At 27.1% G+C, this 16,063-nt stretch overlaps 1 protein-coding gene across 1 annotated transcript in view; it reads left to right on the forward strand.

Annotated features, from left to right (window-relative positions):
• Positions 1-15,682, forward strand: part of LOC142326677 (uncharacterized) — a 43,565-nt gene extending 27,883 nt beyond the window's left edge. Inside the window, exons 4-6 of the mRNA XM_075369294.1 lie at positions 4,765-4,918; positions 10,940-11,091; positions 15,310-15,682. Coding sequence (XP_075225409.1) covers positions 4,765-4,918; positions 10,940-11,091; positions 15,310-15,479 — 476 coding nt within the window. The 3' untranslated portion in view covers positions 15,480-15,682. The remainder of the gene's footprint in view (positions 1-4,764; positions 4,919-10,939; positions 11,092-15,309) is intronic.
• Positions 15,683-16,063: the final 381 nt, after the last annotated feature.

Below are 16,063 nucleotides of genomic sequence, written 5' to 3' on the forward strand. Positions count from 1 at the left end.
ATAAATTAATATTAGTTTACGTAACTGTTAATTTACGTTAAAATATGAAATCATAATTTCATTCACTTTACAATAATTTAAATTTTTTGGAAATTCAAAAGTTTTAAAACATTTAAAGAATGTGCAAAATTTAAAGAACTTATTCATATGAGAATAAGTTTATAAATCCGGTTTCACATATTTTCTACAACACGTTAAAACTTGACCATATTAAGATTAGCCAATTAACATAATTAGATGCTTATATATTTTAACGATAATTTTTTTTAAATTGAACAGGTAATTTTTCCAAAATGTTTTTTTATAATTAATTAATTAAAGTGAAAGAGTAATTCAATGCCATAAATTATATACATTTTATTTTTTTTTTATTGTATGGTAATTATGTTGGTCATTATTTATTTGTAAGAAAAATGCTTCATAATTTTTGGTCTGATTCAAGAAAAAAATGAAACCAGTTGAAGAAGAAAAGAAAAGGGAAAAGAGAATTGATCCTTTCTATAATTAAACAATTAGAACTAGTATAAAATAATGGAATTGTCTTTTCTTTTGTTTGTATTTATAAGTATTGAAAAGATTTTAATGTTTTAAAAAGAAAACGTAAAGCGTTTTTCTCTCCATTTTTATCACTCTTCCTAAGTACGAAGTAAAGGATATAATGTTATCGCGAAAAATTTCGTTTTTCAGATTTCAACGGAAATATCCATTTTGACCATTCCTGACTACTTTTGGAGTGACGTCTATACGTATGTATGTACGTATTTGCATTACTCAAAAACGATTAGCCGTAGTATGTTGAAATTTTGGATTAAGAACTGTTTTAACATCTAGTTGTGCATCTTCATTTTTGATTGCAATCGACTGAACTAAATGTGTCCAAAAAAGCCCAAAATCCCCCCAAAAAATTGGATTTTGGACTTTATCTTAACTGCAGTAATAAGACCTGATTGAGAGCTTTTCAACCATAAATAAGTGGTACTTATTTTCATCGGCTCCAGAGTTATAACCAAATAAAATTTTAATTAATGATATATTTGGATCTTACAAGGGAAGGTACATCGTATCGGTTCAGTCATACTTCATATCCTATTCTTTTTAACTTTTTTTTTAAATTTATTTTTAAAAATTTGGTTTTAATTTAAATATATTTATTTTTTAATAATTATTAACCCGTGATTGTAAAAAAAAATTTACAATAACTAATAATCCAATATAATAACAATAATATATATATATATATATATATATATATATATATATATATATAAACCAGAAGTTATTAGTGAAATAAATTTTTTTTTTTTTAAATGAGTACGAATATATGTAATTTAATAGGCATCATTAGATATTTGCATATGTAATAGATTTGGTGAAACATCTAGTTATTTAATATTAATTGAAAATTATAATTTAGAATTGTATTATTTTTGGATTTTCTAGTTTAATTTCAGTTTAAATTTATTTTATTGTTCTGGAATTTCCGTTTAATTTTATCTACATTAAAGTTAACTACAGAGTGACTGAAAGATAGACCCTCAGAAGAATAACATATACACTGAAGCATACATACCCGATCTTTAATAAATTTAAAAAAATTCTTATCTTTTTGTTCATTACTCCTCTGATAATATCGGACAATATTCTCCGTAAGTCGGAGTTGATCATTTCATTTATTTGTTTTTTGTTCCCAGTCATTTAATCGCTTTTTGGTTTGATGTAATTCTTCTGATGTTAATCTGTGTACGTTCTCCAGTTTCAGCAATTGTGTAACTGTCCACTTTATTAAAGAATTGCAGAATCATATTTCACTTTCAAATGAAATAAGTTTAAATGAATTGCAGCAAAAAGTGTGTATATGTAATTTAATAGGCGTACAAGGAAGTCATATGATGTCCATATCACATTTTTTTTTTAATATAAATTCCTTGCACATTTCATTGAAAATAATTTTCTAATTATTTACAATAATTACATGATAAATGTTTTACGTGTTTTAATATTAATTTGCAATAGATAATAAGGATGAGTAATTCATATATAATTTAAATAATTATGACAAATGTGTAATGATCGTCCCCAGCACAAACATACCTTCCATCTTTTCATATATTATTCAACGTAAATTCCTAATACACATATTTGTAACTGAGAACATACATAATCAGATATTGTTTTCTGCGTCAGAAAATGTTTTAAAACGAGCTAGTAACGCAACCCACCTGCATTAAATATATTTTTACAGATTTACTTAAGATAATTTTCGAGCCTTTTAGAATGATTACGGTCTTTTTACTCTCTAATTTCAATAGCATCATTTATTAATTAGAAATGTGATGAGACAAAGATTACTTTTATTATTTTAAAAGTCTAAAAAAATTAAAATTCATTAGAAATTTGAGAACTTTATTGTCATAAAAAAACGGAAAAAAAATAATAAATGACAAAATTACTTTTAATAAAAAAATTTAACTATTTTCATAATATATTTCAAAAGATCCTCTTTCTATCATGTATATTAGTGAAGCAAAAAAAACAGTTAAAACACAAAAGAAAAACGCATGCATTACTAACGGAATGTTAAATTCTAGCTCCATGCAAAGAAATCTGTGTGAAATATCTAAATTTAATTTGTCCATAATTATTTAAAAATTACAAACTAATTTATCCTAAATTTATTGAAGTTATACTTCTTTTGGTGCGTTAGGAGAAACTGATCACAGCGTATTTTCAGCAAGTTACGGAAGTTGCGCGCACCAATGTAACACATCATGAAATTTTTCGCAGGCTCAAGTAGGCGTGCAGACACTATGCACGCACATGCGTTTAGTGTCTAATTCAATCAGTCGTTCAATGCAATTAAGAGATTAGCACATGTTGTAAACATAACTGATATTGAGTCGTAATAAATATACATTTATATACACGGATTTCTGAAGACGGATATTTTAAACTGTGAATATTGTTGTTCATATTCATAAAACTTTATTTACATTGCAGTGTATATTTATTTATTTATTTTTTTTTTTTGTGAAAATTATGTACCAAAATTTGAGGTTATATTTATGTAGATATTATTTTTTATGAGTAAAATTATATTTTTTAATGACACAGAAAATGGTTCACGTCAGATAAATTATTGATTTTGCATAAATAATTTTAAATTTACCAAAAACAAAATTTTTGATAAAATACACTGTTATAAAATAAAACTATTTGTATCATATTTTTCATATCATAAGCCGCTGACAATCCTCGTGCGTATTCAATCGTCATCCGAAGAATTAATGGAACTAAACTAATCGAAATATATTCGATGAACTTTTGTTTTATATGACAACGAATAAACTGTATAAAATAAATATTTAATTTAAGGGTTATTTATTCGAACTTTTATTCATGGTATTTAATATCGTCTATCGATCTTTTGACTCGGTTCAAATTTGTTTGAATGAGTAAAGAAATCTTCTTTTATTCACGTCAAAGAAATATAACTTCTTACGTGTGTAGATAAGTACATACGAGCTTTTTTATTTCTACCGCTTTATTAGATAATAATATTTTTATTGAGTATATAGTAAAGCTTTATTAGTTTATATTATGATAATCTAATGTCTAATTACAAAAATAAGTCATAAAATACATGGAGATTTACCAAACGTTAAAGCTGATTTGTAAATAATCCAAACCAGATAATTTTATCAAAAATACTAAAGGACTCAACTTCTGTCATTATATACCTTTTTCTTATATCAGAGGAATTTAATAAATTATTTTCCAATGTTGTAAATAACAATAAATTGATGCTCCCAGAGTAAATGTACCGGCACAGCATATTCCACTAAACCAGGCACCTACCAAAAATTCAATAACTGGAAGATGTCATTAAGAAAACAGGTTATGAAAACCACAAGGAAGAGAGGGATCAAGAATAAGGAAAAAGGGTGAATGATGGTGATGATAAAGGATGATTCAAAGGTTCTGAAGAAGAGAGTTAACGAGAGAGAGGAAAATGAAACAAGGTAAAAAAACGTTAACCAAAGGAATGCTTCAACCATCCCGAATTCCTGGAGTGATTAAGTTAGTTTTATCCAGGATGGGAGATACATTGATTAATAGTTTTGAATAGATTTGCAATAAATTATCTTTCTACAAATAGTTAACGTTCTAAGATTCGTGCTTCCTTAAAGAAAACCCACCCGTTCATAAAAGTTTGTGGCGGTATAATTGTCCAGCTAAATTAAAAAAAATATATATATATAAATTGTTCAGTTCAACCACTTTTGGAGAGTTATTAACTGATTTATATTATACCAAAGAAAATCACTAATTTATTTTGCTTAACAACAAATGCTGTAAGCATATTTGAAATGATTTCATCGGTTTTATCCAGAGATAATGTCCAATAACCAAAATAAATTATTATATATATTCGACGGTATTCAAATCCAATATTATACATTTTAGCTGGATTTTTTTTTATTTGCTCCGACAGCATCATAAAATGGTGGTTATAATTGTTGCGCGTAACCATTCTCTGAACCCGTAGGTTAAAACAATTTTTCAAAAAAGGTAAGTTGCTGCTAACGATTCTATTGTTTTAAATGCATAAAGACACATTATATCGTATACTTTTGGTGTAACCTACAATAATTATAAGATTATAAAAAGTTTTAAAATTTAAATTATTTCTTTTTAAATTAAAACTTGATGTTTATAAACGAATTTATTTTTTATTATTTAAAAATAAATGTCATATTATTTTAGGTAGGAGTCAAAGCTCATCGTTAACCGTACCTTCATCGACTGATCAGTCAGATTCTAGTGGTGGACTTAAGTTATCACCACCCCCTCCACCGCAACCATCGGCACCACAACATCCCTCCACATCAGAAGCACTCAATTACCGTATGCTTTCATGGTAATTTTAAATTATTTTTTATAAATAATATAGTTTTAATGTACTTTTGATGTTAATTGTAAAAAAAAAAATCGCGTTAAATTTTTTTTTATACATTAAATCTATGAGTACATTTTATGTAAATATTTTTTGAGAAATATTATTTATAACTATTACATCATTAGAAAGGAATATTTAACATAAAACTTTCATAAAGATTTTTTTTTAAGAAACAAATGGTCTACAAAGGAATGAAATAATGAAGCAAATTTTTAAATAATATTATTATTTACTATATTTGATTTATATTGATTTGCTCTTATCAAAAGAAAAAAGATTTTATTAAATTTTTTTTTATATTATTTTTGATAAATCAGGTAAGCTTATAAGTCAAGCAGCGTGCAAAGCTAAAAAAAAAAATAATTAATAATAACTGTTCTTCTACGAGTAGTTACCCTGATTTTTAACAATCTTTGTTAAAAAAAAAAATAATAATAATAATAATTAGAATGGTTTTACATTTTTTTTTACCCAAAATTGTAGTTTAAACTAGAAACTCTCAAAGAGCGTTCCTAAGAATAATGTTAAAAGACTTCAATCTTAGGAAACTGGATAACAACGGGAAGGTAACAGAAGATAAACTTGTTTGTCGTTGAACTACTTAAAATGATATTTAAATTTTTATTTAATTTAAATTATACTAATTAATGAACACATCATTACTAAATCGTGGTTGTCAAACGTTTACAAAACATTAATCTTCAAAACTATTTTTCTGAAAGAATTTGTACATGAATGTAAATATTCGTTATTTCTTTAATTAATATCTACTAATACTCGTAAATTTTACAATTTTATGAAATTTTATTTTAATTTAAAAAAAAAGCTGTTTAATAGTTTGTTGTCTTATTTCTGATTTTCTTAACCGAGAATGTACTGACAAATTTCTGACGTACAGATGATTAACAAAAATTGTAACAAACTTTCAAGTTTACTGTTAAAAATAAAGTCATATAAACACAGGTTGGGAAACGTTTCGTTAGCGAGTATCGACTGGCTAAATTTTCCGCTCTGATTTCTACGCCTTCCATAAAATTAAGCCAGACTGTAATTCTGGTGACGTAAATTAAATTGATTTTACACGAAATCAGATTGAAAGATTAAAAAATATAGGCCACAAAACTATATAGAGTGTTTCTAAAATGGTGAGCTGGCTATAGTTTTTCGGATTCACTTGTAAAACTAAACAAAAAATATCCTTAGGAAAAATGGCAATTTCTCCTTCGTTCTCCCGCTGTCCGCCATTTTGTTATTTTTATATAATAATTTATATCTCAAGTTCGGATTGACGAATCACATTAATATTTGATAAGCGTCTTGGTAATAAAATTGTAAAATTATCAAAAACTCAGAACTTAAATACCTTTACAAATTACAAAATGGCGGCCATGTTTATTTTTCAATCCGTTATATCTCCATAAATATTAGTTTTATCAAAATCTATGTTATTTGCTAAAATATTAAACCTTTTATGTTGAACAAAATTACATTTTATTTTTTTAAATCGTTTAGCAAATAGTCGAGTAGTTATAGAAGAAAATTGATGTAATATTGTTATACTTAGTAGGTCTATTATTGTGAGAAAATTAAAACTCGACTACTTGTGAACCGTATATATATATATATATATATATATATATATATATATATATATATATATATATATATATATATATATATATATATACGGTTAATTGTATACGGGTAATAATCATATATATATATATATATATACACACACACACGAGGTCTGTAAATAAAGTAATGAAACTGGTTGATAAAAACTTTTTATTTACAATGTAATTATAGATGGACTCTTTCACCTTCAAAATAATTCCCTTGAGAGGCTACACAACGCTTCAAACGGTTTTCCCACTCTTTATAGCAGTGTTGGAATTCAGAAACCGGAATATCCTTCAGATTGTCGGTTATATATATTTTTTTTTTTAATGTTTTCTACTGTTCCAAAATGGTGTTCTTTGAGGTGGTTTTTTAAGGTCGGGAACAGGAAAAAGTCGCAAGGACTCCAGTCAGGCGAATAAGGTGGTTGAGGAATTACAGGAATGTTTTTCTTAGCCAAAAACTTATTAATTGGGAGTGCAGTGTGATAAGGTGCATTGTCATGATGCAGCATCCAGTTGTTTTTGGTGGCTCAAAAACCATCACGCAGGTAACTCTTTTCCGCAGTCGTTCAAGAATTTCTCTGTAAATATATTGATTTACAGTCTGTCCTGTAGGCAAGATCTCCTTGTGAATAATGCCATTACTACCAAAGAAACAAATTAGCGTGGTTTTGATTTACTCATTTTTGATTTTATGGGACATGGTGATATTGAAGTGTGCCACTCCTTGCACTGTCGTTTTGTTTCTGGGTCGTACTCAAATATTCAAGATTCATCACTAGTAATAATTTTTTTTTTTTAAATCACGATCGGTTTCAATTCGCCCTAGAAGATCGCGGCACACGTCCATCCTGTTGCTTTTCTGTTCAACAGTGAGGTTTTTTAGGAACAATTTTGCACAAACTTTTTGATGTCCAATTCGTTTGTCAAAATTTTATGGACTGTGTTATGGTTCAAATTCAATTGTTCTGCAATAATTTTGACAGTTAATCGTACCGTATCGAGTTTCTGATTAGCTCTACATTGTCGTCACTTTTTGACGTTAACGGTCTTCCAGAGCGTGGATCGTCCGCAACTGATTCCCGGCCATCCGAAAATGCTTTAAACCTCTTAAAAACTTGGGCTCGTGACAGAGCGTCATCTCCATAGCCCTTTTCAATTTTGAAAAAGTTTCAGTAACATTCTCACCGAGTTTAACACAAAAATTGATTGCACAATGTTGCTCATAATTAGTATCACTCATTTTTGTAGCGCACAACAAAAACTCATTTCACGAAAAGTTTGTTTACGTATCACGTGCAACAATAGACTAAAAATATTAATACTTAATATAAATCAGCTGTTCATGTAACCATATATTTACTAGTAGCTTTACAGTGTTGCCAGCTTGACTACTAAAAAAAACTAGTCTCATTACTTTATTTACTGACCTCGTATGGGCGGCGCACGCATGTGTTTTTAAAAGGACATCTGTTGGGGAAAAAACCTTGAAAAGCATTGGCTTAAACCATTCATTTTTCTTCATAATTTATTGTTAAAGAAGTATTTTCTTATTATTGTAAATTTGGAGTACAGATCTAAGAGAAATGCATAAATTCTAATTTATTGATTACATAGTTTATTAACAAAACCATTTTTTTAACAATAAATAAAACAAGGTTTGTTTTATAATATTTGAATCCAGTTTTTATGACAGACATCAGAAAAATTGGTACAAACAAATTATTGGTGTAAACAAAAAAAAATTAATGTATAAATAATTTTTTTATATTTTTAATAAGATTATTGAACTATGCTAAACGGTGACTGAACTACTATAAAAAAAATTCAGTAAAAATAAATAAATATTTACCTAAAAGTACATTATATATAATCATCAGTAGTTATAACAGAACTGAGATAATTCTTTAACAGTTAAAATCATGTAGTTTTAGACATTCTTTTTTACTGTTCTTCAGCTATTCTCTTTGATAATTGCTTTATTATTTTATTAAAGTTAATAATATAATAGTGTTTAAGTACAATCGTAGTTTACTTTTGATTTGTTTGCCACGTCTTATCCGATAAAAAACTAAATCATACCTTTCTCAATATTTTACAATTTTTTTTTTTTTTTTTTTTTTTTTAATTCATATGAAAGAAATTTTCTCTTTCATATGTACTTATACCGAATTAACATTTATTTAAAAACTTGTTTTATTTAAAAATTGGTTTTTTTATTATAACGGGTTTTTTGTTTATTTCTTACTTAGCACTTTTCTTTTTGTTAAAAAAAAAAATAATATGAAAGAAATTATTATGGTTTTAATATACAAAATTTACCGCTATTTATTATTGTTAATTTGGAATGTACACATTGCCGATTAAGTTGTAAGGAATCAGTGTTTAATTTTATTATGTTTATAAATAAACGTAAGTAGCTTAATTAATAACTCTTGTTTTTGTTAATCTTCTACTTGATCACGGATATGCGTTTCCGTTTGTTCTAGTTTAATTAAAATTATAAGACATCTTTTTCCATCTTTTTCAAGGCCAATGAACACTCCTTTATTCTTTTGGTCTAATATTGAACTTCTAGAGGGTTTTGTCTGATTGAATACGTTCTAAATAGTATTCAGCTCTTCCTGTTTTTTAGGCTATCTTGGAACTCAGACCTTTAATAACAGAATATTATATTTATTCTATTTTTAAAGGTCTGAACCCGCAATTTATCAAAATAATAATAACAATAACTGCAGGTCAGATGAACTTTAATGATTAAAATATCACCAGCACTTCGCTAATTTTACCAGTATTTATTTATTTTAAAATCTGTTCAATCTTGTTCACTTAACAACTTAAAGGAATTGCATCCTTATTACTTGCAGTCTGCTAATCTCCTTTCGAGCTACGCAGCCTTCTATTTCTTTAGCCGCTGAACAGCGTTCGTTGTCTTATACAATTCCATCTCTGTATTCTTAATCTATCCTCCTTTTAAACTGCAGTTTATATACGTAAATAATTGATTAAACAGTTTTATGATATTATACACCTTCGCATCTTCGTATTAATCATAGTGAATCCTGTCAAGATACGTTTATTCTAAGATTATTACTACAGGCAAAGATTTAGTGATTTCCTCTTATATATTTATATATAAAAGCGTTTGGAGGCCAATAAGTACCGAAAACATGAAGCTACTGTCTTATCCAAACATGGAAAATAAAATAAAGAATTTTAATCTCGAACAAATAAAAATTTTAAATTACGATGTAAACAATACCAGGAGGTTGATATTTGGAATGAGTTACGTTTTCAAACATAAAATTTCAATCAAAACCAGAACGGATATTATTGGTTTAACTGGTATATATACTAGTATAGTTTAATAAAGATTTTATTTAATTTAAATGGAATGATAAACGATTAATATAACATATAAGATTAGATTTTATTGCGTAAAGAACTGCTATTTACGTATTTGTATATATTTTTTTTTGTTATGTATCAAATTTCCAGCTTGGCTGAATAATCAGACCAATCCAATATTGTTAAACAAATGATTAAGTAGGTTATGTTTTCAGTTATACTTAAGAAAGCTTCGAATTTGAAGTGAAACGTCGTTTTCCTTTTATGTGTTTTTTTTTGTATAATAATATAAAATGGTTGCGTTACCTAAAGATGGTCATTTTAGTTTCAAGATAAAGACTTTTGATGGTGGTAATTAGATGAGAAAAATTACAAATCCAATCCAAAACTTAAATTTCTTACCTTTGTGTATGAATCAAAGGCGTCAATGTAATTCATAAAAATCATCGATGTGTTTCAAGATTGTATTTCTCCTAGTTACAGTTATTAGTGGGAAAATGAAATAATTATTGACGTTTCAATCTAAAACGATTTTATAGTTTTGAATTTAAGTTTTATATGATATAACAAATGATTTTTCTTAAATGATATTGTACGAGTTAGGTGTACCTCGTCTTTTAGAAGTGGTTCATCTTAGCTACAGTAGTATTAAAACAATAGAAGTGTTAGTGGTTTCCTGTTTTGAGGAAAAAATATTAACATAGTCAGCAAAATGATCTTGAAAATTTAATTAAAAAACCATAATTTTCACGTTACCCAAGAGAATAACCAGGTTAAAAATATTAATCTGTTTTACTCTTTATACGTAACTTATGAAACAACTTACTGGAATAACAAAACGAAGTAATTTTTATTTAATTAGATAATTTAATATTTATTCTCTTTGATAAACTACAGTATTATCATCTTAATGTAATTTTGTATATTTGATACTCATTTTAATAACAAACATTACGATCGGCGTTAAGTTTTCTTACTGATAATGATAACATTGTGGAATCTTATGTTACAGTGTTCCCATTTCTGATAAACATACAAGTACAGTAATGCCAAGTTCATTGTGTCCGTGTTCCACGGCTTCCAATATAGCGACATCAACTGTTAGTAGACACACACCACCGACAGTGCCGCAACCCCAATCGTTGCCATCCCATACAACTGCAGGTCAATATTTATAAATAAGATTTCATTTATAATTTTATTATATAAAAATAATAAAAGAAAAGTGAATGTAACACCCTTATTAATGCTTTACCTAAATGTTAATTTTTTTTATAGAATTGGAAATTTTACCCAATTTTCTTCTCCATCTATAACAGAATGAGAAAAGGAAATGTTGGGAAAAATAGTTTTTATTATTACGTACTAACGTATAACGTTAATTTCATAAAAATTTAAATCACAGTATTATTTATAAAACTACTCTTATCTCGATAATAGGAAACTATGTTTAGTTTCCTATAAATTATTATAAATAATAATATTATAATAATATATATTATTATAAATTCAAAACTCAAAATAAAATGTGCATAATGTCTTTACAACATATGCATAATCATAGATAAGTTAGCATACCTCACACAACACCACTTTTTCATTTGAGTAAAAATTCTATGATACAACATTTCGTCGACAAAATGGAATTAAAATTTTACATAAATGTTAAACTTTAGTAAAAAAAAAAAAAGTACTTTTTAATACTTATCAGACGTTTGAGTAATTAACATTATTAAGTATTTTGATAATTAACAGTTGAGAAACAATTAAATTCATATAAATTAATAAAATAAGGTAAAAACAGGACAACAGAAAAAACTCACAATGTAGTCTATATTTAGTAAATTATATTTACACGTTAACTAATATAAAGTAGAAAACCTTTATTTATAATGAAGAGCTTTTAAAATAATTCTGATTTCATTATTTTATGAATGAAAGAAAAATTACTGTCTCTGGAGAATATTTTTTTTCATTATATTTTAATACACATTCCCATTTCACGATCTAGACAAAGAGTTCGAAATTAACGCATAAAAATTTATATGACCGTTTTAAAGGTGACCTAAATATGCGTTCGGAATTATTTAACGCATTTGTCTTTACTGCAGTAGATTAAAAAAATCTGATGTAGGCACTACATGACTTCCTTCCACGCATATTAAATAATATATACACATTTTTTTTAAATAAGTATATAAAATGTTATTTCATTAATAACTTGTGATATTTTTTCATATTTTTTTAATATTATTAATCGTAAAAGGTTTTTTACAATCACAGGTTAATAATTATTAATAAATCAATATATTTAAATTAAAGAAAAAAAAGTTCGGAAAAAAGGAGATAAAATCTGATTCGAACCGATGTGCTACTAAGATCTAAATATTTCTTAATTAAAATTTTATTTGGCTATAACTCTGGAACCAATGAAAATAAATACCACGTATATCATAAGTGGTATTTATTAATGGTATTTATTAGTAGTATTTATTTTTTTTTTTTGTAATTTTTAGTAGTATTTATTAGTGGTATTTATTATAAGTGGTATTCATAAGTGGTATATCATAAGTGGTATCAACGGTATATCATGCCGTTGAAAAGCTATCAATTAGGGCTTATTTCTACAGTTAAAAAAAAATTCCAAAATCCATTTTTTTTTTTGGATTTTGGGCTTTTTTTGGACACTTTTGGTTCAGTCGATTGCAATCAAACTGGGAGGTGGAAAACTAGATGTTGCAACAGTTCTAAATAAAAAATGATCAAAATGGATAATTCCGTTGAAATCTGAAAACCGAAATTTTTATTAAATTAATGTTACTGTGCCGCGTAAATCTTGACCAAGCGCATCTCTCTTATGCTATCTAGATTTAAAGATCTTATATAATAGGATAGATGGTAGAATTAGATGAGGTAAAAAAATCTTTCGGCTATACCAGAAGTACATTATAACAGAAAAAAAACGTACACTAATGTTCTCATACTGTAACAGTATTTCAAACTTTCAACTCATACTTTTTTTTTTTTAAATTATATTTTCATAGACACACTCCCTTCAAATTTATCAAACATTCACTTACTAAAGTATTTTTATTGGTAGAGCCGTATTGCGACAAATATTTTGCTTTACCAATGAATGTTTTTGAGACTCGGTGTTGAAACTATTTTCTAGACAACAACATAGAACCTGACGGAGCACTAAAGATTTCCTAATTACACAGTCGCTTCTATCTAATCACCTGCAACGCCATCACCTAGTTACCATTACAGCTAACCCTATCTGGTAATATGTACTTATTACCAAACTACAAACTATACTAAATTATATTTACCAGACTATATACATTTATTTGTCAACTACTCCTAGTACCGTTGATTGTGCATTGAATCTTTAGTGTAATAATTGTTGGAAGTCTAATAAAAACTTTTTTTAATCAAAAGCCATTACTTATAAAAGTTTACAGACGATTCCTAGAATTGCACAGTGAAACAGCCAATACAAACAAATACGAGATCTCGATTGCATACTACGCTTTCGTGAAGCAATTTTATTCTTTTCCAACAGCCGATCAAAATTCCTAATCTTTTAAGGAAAATTAATTTTCCTTCATAAGTATTTTCCTTTTGTTCATTGAATTATAAAGCTGTATATTTACAGGTTGAACTATTTATTAAAAAGTATGTTTTGGTGAAAAAGACAAAGGTTTATTTTTTCTTAGAGCTGAAAAAGAATTTTTTTAATGACTGGCTTATTGAAATCTATCAATGGGAAAATACTTAAATCAATACTTAAACAGAAAATTAAACTCTGTAATGTAATTAAAAGTTACAAAAATTTTTGTAATTTTTTTTTATAAAGAGGCCTATCGTCTTAACAAAGTTAAGGAACTTGAAATTGCTCTAATGGGAAAATAAATAAAAGTAGCTTATTTTCCAAAAAATATTTTACTGCAATTCATAATAACCCTGAAAAGAACAAGTTTTAAAATAGTATAATACACTATTTTTTACATCGATTTGTCGTGAGGAAGTAATATTTTAAATTCAAGCTTCTTCAAGAATATAATATGGTTTGTTAACTAAAACCTGAAGACAAACAATTAGATATTCAAAAAAAATATTTTTTTAGAATCTTAGGCTTGTATCAATTCTCTTCAAAGTCTCAATGATTTCTTTTATTTATATATTTACTGTTTAAGTGAATAAAATTATTAGTCCTACGCAGTGGCGGCTCGTACCTAAAATTAGTGGGAGTCCTGCTCCAGAAACTTTTTAGCCTTCGTTTTAAAAACGTGTAAAAGGAAACAAACATATATAAAAAGTTATTTATTCAGAAACTTGATAAAATTCTAAAATTCTAAAATAACAAAATCAAACATTTTTTATTTACTTTAACCTTACCTGTTACAGTTAAAACGTAATATATTCATTTAAAAATGATATCCATTCTTCTTGTTTTAATTTGCGCGAAAAGATCAATAATTTTCTCCTTTATCTCTCGATAATAACCGAGAAAATTTTTCTCCATTAAAAGCACTGCAAGCGCATTTAGTCTTTCCAAATTCATAGTGCATCTTAGAAAGATTTTTATTCTTTTCAATGTTGAAAAGCAGCGTTTTGCCTCCAATATAATCATGAGAACTGTCAACTGGATTATCATCAGTTTCGTAATTTCGAAACGGTTTTCGTAACCATCACGGTTTTTAAAACCGGTTTTTTAGCACAACACACGCAGAGTAAAAACAAATTACCTTCCACCAGCACACCAGGATCGGCACCGCGGGAGCGACAGTGCTCTCCCCCCTCACAGCTGTTTGGTTGTTGTGCGCATGCGCACAACAGCCAAACACCACGCCTCTGGAACTATGAAACGCACAGTTCCATACAAATATTTTTGTATCTTTTTCATGAACTGGGAGGACTACTGATATTAAGCTTAAGGATTATATATTATACAAGTATAAAGAAAGATTAAAGAAAAAAGAACTAATTATATTAAATTTTATCGATAATATAAAGTTGAAATAGGGGTGCTGCAGTTCCACAGTGCCTATACGTGAGCCGCCACTGATCCTACGATTAATTAGAGTAATGAATTTTGTAACGTGTGGAAAAAATCCTTGATTCTGACCAGAATTTGAATTTAGAACCTTTAGGATAAAACGAAAGGTGTTTATCATACTATCACAGAGTCAGAGGAATAGTTGACAGGAACTTATACACTTTATTTATATAAGAAAATAAATATTAGTCAGGAATGTCGATTAGTGAAAGAAATATGATTATGAGTAAGTTTTGATTATAGATCAACCTTTTAATTAAATATCTTAACTGCTTTTATTATTGTTGCTATTATTAAAAAATTAATCTTTTATTTTACAGATTATCTTGGAATAAATCGTGGTAGTAGTCCTTCAAGTTCTAGTGATAGAGGAAGTCCTTTAAGTTCAACGCATGATTTATCAATGTCATCGCAAGATTTAAGTTTAAAAAGACCAAATATTAGTACAGCTACTACAAATACCAGTACTGACCATACAATTCAACAGTGAATAAAAATGATTAATGAAAAGAAACTAAACTTTTAATTTTATTAATTTTTTATCGATTTCTATGGTGAAAGAAACCCTTTTTTCATTTAACTAATTTTCTTGCCGTTACACGATATGACGAAAATTAATATTTTGGTTTCGTTGTCATATTGTGAATTTGTAAAAATAAGTAGCTGCTTAAAAAGTAAGAATTTTTCTTTCACCGTCCATAAGGCATAACATAAAAATTTATTATCCTAGTTAGATTTTTTATACATTTTTTTATTAACTTAAATATTTTAATAATAATAATTTTATGCACTGTTAAAACTATAAATATTTCACTACGCTTAATATTTATTATTACATAATTATGAAAAATAACCGTGTGATTTTTTTTTAATTTATCTACTTTTTAAAAATACTTTATGATATTCTCAGTCAAAATGAATTTATAAAATAAAATGACAAAGAAAAGGTTATGATGGTATAATATATCAAAGCTGTCTTAGCGTAGTTCTTATGCAGGTTTAAATGACGGTAGGGGTTGTTATATCTGATTGGTTGCTTCAAGAAAGGAGAACTCCCGCAAATATCTCTACTCT

Source organism: Lycorma delicatula, chromosome 6 (assembly GCF_047948215.1).
Source record: "Lycorma delicatula isolate Av1 chromosome 6, ASM4794821v1, whole genome shotgun sequence".
In the NCBI taxonomy this organism is placed as follows: domain Eukaryota; kingdom Metazoa; phylum Arthropoda; class Insecta; order Hemiptera; family Fulgoridae; genus Lycorma; species Lycorma delicatula.